The sequence below is a fragment of the Petaurus breviceps genome, unplaced genomic scaffold (assembly GCF_028583685.1).
Source record: "Petaurus breviceps papuanus isolate PSGF00001 unplaced genomic scaffold, PetGlider_PUasm1.0 90919, whole genome shotgun sequence".
In the NCBI taxonomy this organism is placed as follows: domain Eukaryota; kingdom Metazoa; phylum Chordata; class Mammalia; order Diprotodontia; family Petauridae; genus Petaurus; species Petaurus breviceps.
Genome location: NW_027187378.1, coordinates 29473387 through 29484864, shown reverse-complemented (window position 1 = coordinate 29484864; position 11478 = coordinate 29473387). Strand labels below are relative to the sequence as shown.

Genomic DNA, 11478 nt, shown 5'->3' with positions numbered 1-11478 from the left:
CTATAGAAGAAATAAAGTTATGCAGGCAGTTAGTGGGAGTGGTGTATGTTGGGGCGAAGGGAAGGGAGAGACAGGGAGAAGACTTCTAGGGATATGAAATAAAAGTCAATGAGGCTAGCTGACAAAAGGACTGACTACTCTGATATAACTTGCCTGTTTTAGGCCTACTTTCCTAATCAATCATCAACAAATACTTTGGCCATGTTGGAAGGTAGGGAGCAGGGTATGCTGAAGGGGACTGAAAAAAAACCCCAGTTAAAACAAAGTTTAAAACATAGCTACTATCCTCACAGGGCATATAGCTTAGCTAGGGAAAACACAGCATTCTGCTATGGTAAATGCCCTTTGGTAAGTGCAAATGAATGCTATACACTATGAGTACTTCAAGAATTCAGGGAGGTGGGCAGTCATTTGTGGGTTGGCATGGATTCAGACAGGCAAGGAGTGGAGAATACTGCAAGGAAGCTACAAGAAACAGGAGCTTTTCTGAGGTCTTTTCAACTTCAGTTTCAATAACTTTACAGCAATCATTACTGCTTGACCCTTGCACATTCATTCCTTCAGGATCCCACCCCAGCAGCACCAAGCAGTCTGGGTGAGGTAAGGTGGAGAAACTTAAGGGGAAGGTGTCAAACACTAAGGCCTTACAGGCCACAACACTCCAGAGTCTAGCAGGAACCAGATTAAGATGGAATTGGGAAATATTTAATAAAATACATAAACATAGAATCCAACATAGATAACCTTACATTTTGAAACTAAATTAATATGCAGCCCTCAGGGATCCTTATGTATATTGAGGGTGTGTTTGTGTTTGTGGTCTTTGTGTTTGACTAAGTTTAGGGCATCCTCTTCAGGCCCTCTGCTCCCAGGCACTCATCCCACACCCAAGACTTTTAAAAGAAAAAGAGAGAAAAAACTTACTCTTGATATGGTCACCATCAACTGGAAATAGTGACTTTGGATCAACCTGAGAAGCCATCGCTTTTGTCTGCCCCTGCAAGAGAGAATGGGAAAAGCAATGCAAGTTGGGAGGCCTGGGCTCCCACTTCTGTGTACTGTGTGACATTGAAGAAAACATCTCTGGACTTTGTGCTGTTGTTTGTCCTTCATCTTTTGCTTTTTGGAGGGCAGTTGGGGTTAAGTGACTTGCCCAAGGTCACACAGCTAGTAAGTGTTAAGTGTCTGAGGCCAGATTTGAACTCAGGTCCTCCTGACTCCAGGGCTGGTGCTCTATTCATTGCACCACCTAGCCGCTCCTCTGGACTTCTTTAGGACTCAGTTTCCTCAACTGTGAGACAGGGAGAGTTATACCTGTCCTGCCTATCTCAAAGGGGTCATGAGCAGTACCAGAGAAATGTAATATTAAGCCTACCCTTCTCATAACTAATTCCTTTCCCCCTCAACTCCTAGCTAGTCCTACTACAAGAATACCCCATCCCTGCAGGAAAGTCAGTTCAGGTCCATTCCCCTCATTCTTGGGGGACCTTGTCTGCCCACGGATGTGACCACTATGTTACCTGGACATATAGGGAGGGTAGCAGTCTCTACTTCAAAGACACCATGTAACTGAGAAGCCATAAGGCACGGTACAATGAGGTGCTAGGGTCTTGTAAATAGGTTCTCCTACTTACTAATAATAATAGCTAATGGCTAGTATTTATATAATATTTGAGGATTTGCAAAGTGCTTTACAAACATTATCTTATTTATTCTCACAACATCTCTGGGAGTTGGGGGGAGAGGGGATGCTATTATTATCACCCCCATTTTACAGATAAGGAAACTGAGGCAGACAGGGATTAAGTGACTTGCCCAGGGCCACATAGCTAGTAAGTGCTGGAGACTGGATTTGAACTTGGGTCTTCCTGATTCTGGGTCTACTGAGCCACCTAGCTGCCCTGTGTGACCTTAGGCAAATCACCTAATTTGCCCAGATCTTAGTTTCTTTGTCTGTAAAATGGAGGGGAAGGGAGGGAAGGAGGGTGGAGGGCAGATGAGATGACTGCTAAGATTCCTCTTTCAGCTGTAACTCTGATCTGATGATTCTACTCACCAGATGACAGCCATTCTGCATTGAGGTCCCAGGAACGGTTATAACTTCTGTCAACAGCACCTGAGGTTCATCTCCTTGATTCTCAGGGGAATCTGCTTTTCCCTGAAGATCATTCTGCTTGACATCTTCATTATCCTGGGCCTTGGGATGCTGTGGGTGGTAACCATTCTGTAGGAGGGATAGTAAATATCCCTTACCACAGAAAAGGAGGTAGTCAGATTTCAGAAGCCATAGGTTCACGGCGGCAGGGGGGGGGGGATTCTTTATAACTGCCTCAAAGTATGAGGGGTATTTCTCTCCTTTTTCCCCTATTAGATGCCATGCATGCTTAGCCCAGGGATGAGTAGGGAGGGCAGGAAACACTCAAAGTATCTGGTGTAAGCTCTTTGGTACCCTGGGGGAGTTTCTTGGTCTAGGTTATAGTTATACTTCCAAAGCAGGGAAAGGGGAGGTTCTGGGGAGAGGAGATTGGTGTTAACAGTGACAGGGCAAAAGATATGTAAATGTCAAGGAAAGGGTGGGGAAGAGAGAAAGTTGAAGCTCTCAAAAAGGCCCATGTGTAACCTCTGGCACCATCCCAGAGACTGAGGCTCTTACTTGGGAACCATTTATAGAAAACCTTGAATGTTCAATGGGGTGACCCAGCAATGTGACCTCCAAGTGAGTCTGCCTGAGGCAAAATGGCCAAGCAAGGATGCTGAAGAAATGTATACAATTTTGGACCCTAAAAGATGTGCGCCCCAGATGTGCCTCAGTGAGTGCAGGGGAGACATTCTGCAACCCATTTACAAATAAACAAAACACACAAATATAACCGTCTCTCACCTTGAAGTCCAAAGGATTCCTGGGAGATAAGTTACCAGCTAGAAAGGAAGGAGAATGTGCCTGATCAGGGGAAAGCTCTCCATCTCTCCAACGATATCCCACCAAGGTTGCAAGATGGTAGTGGGTATAGAGTGAGCGTTTGATAACCAGCTATCACCTGATTAAGTGAGGAGGGGCAGAGGACAGGAGAGAGGGTCGCTTTTCTAGCTCTCTGGATCTAGTTAGGATGTGGGGGGAAAACAGATCTTAGGAGCAGCTGAAATAGTTTAAGGAGACTTAACCAGTCAAAAGGAGGTAGTCAGATTTCAGAAGTCATAGGCCCATGGGTGATGCTTCTGTATAATCACTCCCAAAGGGTGAGGTTTTCTCAAGCAAGGAGAGAGATATAACCCAGTAAGGGGAGAGACAGTGGCCTCTCCAGGCCTGAGTTTCCTCATCTGCAAGTCCTGTAAATCAATCAAGCACAAAGCTTTTCACTAATGCCTCCTATCTGCCTAGTGCTGGACTGGGCTATGGGGGAGAGGGGGCCAGAGGAGGAGGAGAAAGGGCATAAATTAAAGCCTAGTCCCTGCCTGCACATAACTTAACTGGAAAGACGAAGCAGACCAGTATAAAGCAATTAGCAAATAACAGGAGATAATGAACAAAAATCAGCATATCGTCAAGTACTAAATTGTGTGGCCCAGTTGTGGTTTGTAGTAGGAACCGATGAAGGACAGATGAATAACAACTGGTTTACAGAGCGCTTTATAAATACTGTCTCACCAAAGCTTGTAAAGATCCTCGGAGATAGGTCTGATAGGTTATTATTATTCCCATTTTACAGATAAGAAAACTCATTATGTAGCTGAATGAAACTGGGAAGGCCACCTCTATGGAGGTGGTAGAGATACATCAGAGGCCATCCAGAACAACTTTATGACCATCGGCTACCTACCAGAGGTAATGACTTGCTCATGGCTACATAGGTTAATAAGCATCAAGGGTGGGACTTGAACTCAGCTCATCCTAGGGCTGAGTTGAGTGTCCAGTCCATTAGATCACCTGAATTAATAAAGAAGGACTAGGGAAGGTTTCATGAAGGAGGAAAGGCTTGAGAAATGGATGTGTCAGATGTACACAGGTAGAGGTAGGTATGTGTGCTGAAGGGGAGAGGAGATGAGTCGGGAGGGGGATGGGGGAGCAATACAACATGAGAAAGGGAACTTAACCCACTCTATACTCTCACCCCAGGGCTAACTCCCTTACCTTCAGAAACGTTACAGCACTTATACCAGAAAAAAATGACGAGAACAGGCACGACTACTATTGTTACGATCAGCAATGAAATTCTTATCCAAAAATTTCTTGTGTCTGAGGATGGAAAAGGAATGGTGAATGTGTGTCCTGGGACCACCCAGTCCCCACCAACTACTTCTACATACTGTGTGAGTACCTGATGGCTGAGAGTAGGCACACTTCAAGTCACTCCAGGGGCTGCAAGAGCTGACTTCTACCATCCCTTCGGGGCACCTAAGCATAAAGAAATAGGAAGGTCTGAACGAGATGCAGGCAAAATCTTTAAGAAAAGGTAATGCAGGACCAGATTCAGAAGATGAGCAAGGAGAGGTGCTGAGGCTGGGGGAAGCAAGTCATTCTAACTTGGTTTCAGCCATCAGGTGAGATCTGAGGGCCTTCAGGGTGTATATACTCTCCCAAAGCAGAATAGTGAGGTTGTTTTGGGAGGAGAAACAGTTTACAGAGGAATGGCCAGACCCAGAAGTACTTGAAGAAAGGGAGACTGCAAATATGACTATTTGCAGGGAAGAATAAAGGGGAAAAGGGACTGACAGACAAGACTTTCTCTTTGTCTCCTCCCAGTAGTCCCTAGCTCTGGGGAGACCCCCATTGGGTACTTACTTGGATTTGCACTTATTGCAGATCTCGCAGGGATGATCTTTTGGACAGAAGGTGCCAGCCTTGCAGTGACACTGGGTATTCCGGGTGGTGTTACACGGCATCACCTCTTCCTGGTCTAGGGACACAGAGAATGAGTTATGCCTGGAACATCCAAATTTCACCCTCCATGGCCAGTCAGCTCCAAACCTCTCTACCTCTTCTGCTATTCAAAGCAAGTCAGTTCAGCCCGAGAAATATATTGACAGTCTTCTGTGTGTCCAATATCACGCCTAAGGATTAGGCCTGTGTGGCATGAGAGATAGAGAAACCCCAAGAGGAGTCTAAAGTACAGCTTCTCGGGGCGGCCAGGCGGTGCAGTGAGTAAGAGCACCGGCCCCAGAGTCGGGAGACCCTGGATCGGTTCTGGCCTCAGATGCTTGGCACCCACACAAAATAACTGGCCATGTAACCTTGAGCAAGTTGCTTAACCCCAATTGCTTATTAAAAAAAAAAAGTACAGCCTCTGCCAGAGAAGCACACAACTGGACACAGAGAGGACCTGCTAATCAGACACTGCTTTGTGTTTATTTTTCAAGGGCCAAGGTGAATGGCATAGATAGAAGGTCATTGGCATGGGATGGGCTAACTGTGGGAAGGTTTCATGAAGTGGGGAGTCCTTGATCTGGGCCTTAGAATATAGGTAGGGTTTGGGTACTTGGAAGAAGCATGGCCTGAGAAGACATAAAATCAAGCAGGACTGAGTACAGGATACTGGCTATTATATTGTAATGTAATATACCAAACATACACACAATACATACAAACACACACGTGTATGTATACCTGCACATGTATTGGTATAGACATACACGTATATTTACATGTGACATATAGATGTGTGCCTGTATACAGGTATATAGCATGTTGTATATTCATATATAGTATATATTGTATTTATGCATATATCATGTGACCATATAATCTATTAGGTGAATAATATATATTATATATAGCATAATCCTTGGCACACAGCAGGTACGTAATAAATGTTCTTTGACTTGAGCTCGTTTACCAGTTGGTTTTGATACAAGGGGTCATATCAAAGTTGTAAACATTTTGCACACTCAAAAGGCAAATGAAAGGGGGAATCCATGCAAAATCAGGATCATTGCAAAATATACTCATTTTCAAAAAAGGAAGCATGGAGAAAAGCCAGACTCCTCTAATACAACATGTGCTACCTTAGACTCCATCTACACTTGTTTGCTGAGCTATCAGTAGTTTTTTGTGATAGAGTGCTATTGTTTTTTTAATCATCGGAACCAAGTTCCTATGCACAAAAGCTGATCCGATTTAAATTCTCCCTCTGCCCTCTGCTGGTTAAGGGTAGAAATAATCTTGTAATTCAAGTTGCTTAATTGATGTTTCCTGAAACCCCATCCCTCTATCTCTGCCCCACAACTCTCTTAGAACCATACTGTTAGGACTGAGAAAGACTATCCTGCACTCAGTCCTGCTCGATTTTATGTCTCCTCAGGACGCTCTGCCCCCTTTTCCAAGCACCCAAACCCTGAGATATCACTTAAGTCAGTGTCTTCATTTGACTGATGAGGAAACCGAGGTCTTATATACTCTTCCCCTGATACCACCCTGTCTCTACTCTAGCCCTAAGGTCTCCATTTCCAATACCTGGCCTGCAGATCCGACAAGGGATACAGGAGGGAAGTTCATTGGGGTACTCGGTAAAGTTTACTCCACTGTCACAGAGCTTACACCCTGCTGCTGTGTTAGGGGGTGAAGCTTTCTGAAGGTATTGTCCTAGAAGACAAAAAGAGTAAGGTGTGACTTTTTCTATGGCTCACTTGGATAGGACTTTAGGGGTTGGAGTTATGAAAGCAGTAAAGAGTCATTTTCAAAATCAACGCTGAAACCCTCACTTTCCTCTAATCATGCCCCCAAGGGTACAGGCTTCCCTAGTGCAGAGTAACCTTCCCTTCCCTTCCCACCCCGCCCCCTACTTTTCAGCTTATGTGTTTATCTTCTCTTCCCCCGCCCCCCCAACTGTGATGGGCAGGGATTATCCTATGCCTTTCTTTGTAGACACAACTCTCAGCATAGAGCCTGGTTTATAAATGTTTATTGATGCTGACTCTGATGGACAAAGGGCTTAGAGCTCCCCGGTGTGCCCAAGGCCCTAGGCATAAGCAATGAAGGCAAAAGACAGAGAACTACTTTAAGACAAGAGCACATCCTCTCTCCTCTTCCAGAAAATGAGGGAAAAGAAGCAAAGAGGTAAGAGATTTTCACTCAAAATACCTGCTGGACACTGGTCATGTGTCTGGTTTTGTGGGGTGTCTGCTTCATGGTGAAATGCCTCTGCGGGGGCAACAAAACCAATGAGGAGCTGTGGAGACAGAGAAACAAGGATTGGCATGAACCCAGATCCCCCATCCCATCCTTCATCCCTACCTCATGCTTGGAATGTTAATCAATCAAGTTAAATAGCTATAAAAACATCAACTGAATTGATGTTTAAAGGTTTGGGTTTTTTTTTTTAGTTTTTGTTAATAATGAAGGTCTACACAATCTCCTTAATTGGCAGCAATAGTGTCTCTTAGTTTTGCCAGTTTGAAAAGCAGGCCCAAATACAAGTAGATCACATCAATCAACCAGTCAACCAATCAGATAAAGATCCATATGAAACAGACTCATTTTCAGAAAAGAAGGTGAGGGGAAAAGTCAAACTGTCTCATGCCCCTGACTGGGAACTCTTGTCTGTAATCAGTCTTGTTCCCTGTGCTTCAAGGTTTTGCTCCTTTTGATAGTTTCTTTTTTTTTAATTATTTTTAATCCTAGGAAACAAGTTCCAGCACCTCTCCATCTTGAAGGTTTTTCAGGCTTGCTCACACTCATCTCTACCGAGTTTTCCCAATTCCCAATTCCCCGATTCTATTAAAAATTTTTCACAGCCGTGGGCTGCTAGGTGGTGCAGTGAATAGAGCACCAGCCCTGGAGTCAGGAGGACCTGAGTTCAAACCCAGCCTCAGACACTTAACACAAAAACTAGCCATGTGACCTTGGGCAAGTCACTTAACCCCACTTGCCCTCCAAAAAGCAAAAAAAAAAAAAAATCGCACAGAAATAAGAGACTGATACTGCCAGTATCCACTCCATTCCCAGTCCTTCAATGCCAGGGACATACCCCTCCACTCTCTCTCCTTCAAAAACCAACAGGAGGAAGCCTGTTAGCAAAGTACACACACTGAATCATCCTTTCTTTGCTTGCAAAATATATATATTTACATTTATATGTATGTATATTAATGTCAAGTGCTTCACAAACCTTAAAAAGCTAAATAAATAAAAGCTACAGAGGCAGGTAGTGGCATATTACAGCGAGTGCTGGGTCTGGAGCCAGGAAGACCCAAGTTCAAATCTGGTCTCAGATACTTAACAGCCACGTGTCCCTGGGCAAGTCTTTTAACCTCTGTTTGCCTCGACTGTAAAATGGGAATAATAATATTACATCGACCTCCCAGAGTTGTTGTGAAGAGAAAACTAGACAATACCGTGAAGCGCTCTGCAAACTTTAAAGTGTTATGTGACAGCTAGTTATTTTTATTGTGGCTATTTCACTCAGTCAGTCAAAAGGCATTTTATTAAGTACTTACTATGTGCCATAGAAAGGGAGAAAAATGGGCAAAAATACCGTCCCTGCCCTCAAGGACTACACATTCTAAAGGGGGAAACGAGCATAGTGCTTCACAGGCAGTAGGCATCTTATAAATGTTTACTGGCTGATTTGCAAGAAATTACACACACAAGGTGTATACAGAGTAAAAAGGGAAAGTAATCTCAGAGAGAAGACTAAAGGATGAGAACTAGGAAAGGCCTTCAGCAAAAGGGAGGATGTGAAGGAAGGCAGGATTCAGAATCACATACATATGCGTATATATACGTGCATGTATATATGTATATATGTCTATGCAACGCACATATGCGTGTATACACACATGCATGCATGTGTATTGTATGGATGCATTTGTATATGCATGCAATACACAGTGCACATGCATAATATAAGTGCCTGCATATAATATAAATGCATGCATATGCATGCGGGTTGCACACACATGTATACATGTGTGTGCATAAATGTGTAGACACATACGTGCACGTGTATGTGTATATACACACGCATATATGCATATGTGTATATGTATAAAAGAAATAGAAATCCTTTCATAGGTGTGGGGAACTCCTTCCACCAATACAGATGGGGATGCAGAGAAATGAAGTGACTTTCTAGTATCACAGAGTTCATGTCAAAAGTGGGATTTGAACTCTGGGTTTCTAGACTCCAATTTGGTATCCATGACACCAGAAGTATCTATATCTTGCCGTATATGTATATGTCAGCCAGTCTGCCCCATTAGATTCTAAGTTTCTTGAGGGTAGGGACTGTATTTTGCCTCTTTTTATATCCCCAGTACTTAAAGTACAATGCCTCGTATAGTAGGTGCTTAAATAAATGTTTCCCAATTTACTGATGCATTGAAACACAAGACCTGCATCCTACAACACTCCTGATTGAGGCCCAAACAAGATTAAAATGTAATTGGGAAATATTTAACAAAATAAATAAAAATAAAATAAAACATAGATAACATTTTGTTTTAAAAACAAGTCAACAATGCAACCCGCAGGGCTATTTGTGCACAGACTGGTGGCCCCTGTTTCTATCTGAGATTGATACCACTGCCTTAAACTATGCTGTAATGAAGACATCAAAAGGGAAGTACTGAGATACCTGAAAAACAACAACTTGTAAACACTCCAGAAGCTAGAGAAGAAAATATGGATGGAGAGATACTGAAGGGACAGTGGGCCACCAAACCCAACACAGAGCAAGAGAACATAAACAGGGGGCAGCTAGGTGGCTCAGTGAATAGAGCACCAGCCCTGGAGTCAGGAGGACCTGAGTTCAAATCCAGCCTTAGATGTTTGACACACTTACTAGCTGTGTGACCTTGGGCAAGTCACTTAACACCAATTGCCTGCCCTCCCCCCTCCAAAAAAAAAAAAGAAAAAGAAAACATGAACAGTTAAAAGCTACAATGACCAAATCTTAGTCCTGAACAGGACTTGAAAAAATGTACTTTCCTTTGGAGTGAGACTATGGCTGTACAATATTGCATATACAGTCAGACACAGCTGCTGTATGGTTCTGTTGAACTTCTTTTTTTCTTTTTAAAATAAGGAATGACTTACTGGGTGGGGGTAGAGGGAAAGGATATAATTGGAATGAAGGTGATGTTAAGACAAAAGATATGGATAAAAACTTAACCCCCTTCCCAATTTAATCACAATAATAAAAAGTGAAGAGGAAGTTTGGTGTATCTAGAACATAGCTCCAATAATAAGAGAGACCCAAAGACACACAGAGAAAACATGAATCAGGAAAATAATCAGAGAAAGCTCAACTGATAGACAAGCACGATGTAGCCATCCAGATGACTGCAGAACTCCTTTCTTGCACAGACAATCCCCCCAACCCCCAAAAAGATCCACAACATCATCAAACTGCCACATTTTTAAACTTTAAAGACAAAACTAGGATTTTTAAACTGCCAAGAAGAGGCAGACTCAGAGGGATCTGGTTATTGCAAGGTTCTGTACCTATGGGTCTTGCTTAGAAGAAACTTGACACTAGACAGGTTCTCTTTGCTCCTAGATACAAACACTGCTAATTCCTGGAAAAACTTCATTTCTGTGCTTGCATCCTCTACTTTGTTCAGATAAGGACCCCACCCCTGGCAAGCGATCTTGATGAGATGCCCATCCCACTTCGCAAGAACTTTGATCTCTGTCTATATTTCAAATAATTATTAGAAAATTCTCTCATGTTTACCATTATTGGAATACTCAGTAATGCTTTGTTGAGTACTGTATTACTTTGTAAAACTAGTAGTCTATAGGTTAACTGATAGAGCTATAACTAAGGGAGGGTTTTGGAGGTTTTGCCACAGGGCACTGAATTTTTTTTTTTTTTGCTTTTTGGAGGGAGGAAGGCTGGGTATCTGGGGTTAAGTGACTTGCCCAAGGTCACACGGCTAACAAGTGTTAAGTGTCTGAGGTTGGATTTGAACTCAGGTCCTCCTGACTCCTGGACTGGTGCTATTCAATGCGCCACTTAGCCGACCTGGGGCAGTGAAATTTTGAAAGTGCTAAGAGCACTAGTATTGAGTGGGTAGGCAGAAATGACAGATGGGTTGAATGGGTATCAGACACCAGGGGATATGCTTCTTGCCTGAGGACCCACTGTCCCTCTACCTCAAAGTCCTTTGCTGGTCCACAGGCATAGCCACCTGCATCTGCAGAGTGACCACTCCATCTCTGTCACCAGGACCCTGAGGCTGCTATCCCTGATAGCTGCAGTCTCACCCCTCTTCTGGGATCTGATTGTTGCCAGATCTGTTGGCAAATCCTCCTAAATTCTGGGGATGAAGGAGGAAATGAAGCATGGAGACACCTTTTCCAACCACCCTACCTCCTACTCTGCCTCCCTGTAGGGATAGTACCGTGTTTCCCCGATAATAAGACCTATCCCGAAAAAAAGCCCTCCCCTTACTGTGTAAGATTCCTCTAAAATAAGCCCTCCCCTGAAAATAAGCCCTATTGAGATTGCTACTGTAGTGAAGGTGATCCCCTGCGCTACA

The 11478-nt window shown here is 43.5% G+C and overlaps 1 protein-coding gene across 3 annotated transcripts in view; it reads right to left on the bottom strand.

Moving 5' to 3' along the window:
* Window positions 1–11478, bottom strand: part of LOC138152027 (tumor necrosis factor receptor superfamily member 10A-like) — a 47677-nt gene that overhangs the window by 2175 nt on the left and 34024 nt on the right. Inside the window, exons 2-9 of one of the 3 annotated variants that reach the window (XM_069075668.1) lie at window positions 7076–7163; window positions 6449–6577; window positions 4781–4895; window positions 4317–4393; window positions 4130–4234; window positions 2882–2919; window positions 2057–2224; window positions 925–997 (exon numbers count right to left, since the gene is read on the bottom strand). In XM_069075668.1, the coding sequence (XP_068931769.1) occupies window positions 925–997; window positions 2057–2224; window positions 2882–2919; window positions 4130–4234; window positions 4317–4393; window positions 4781–4895; window positions 6449–6577; window positions 7076–7163 (793 nt within the window). Of the gene's footprint in view, window positions 1–924; window positions 998–2056; window positions 2249–2881; window positions 2920–4129; window positions 4235–4316; window positions 4394–4780; window positions 4896–6448; window positions 6578–7075; window positions 7164–11478 lie in introns of all 3 variants that reach the window. The other 2 variants (XM_069075669.1, XM_069075667.1) reach the window with 2 other exon arrangements.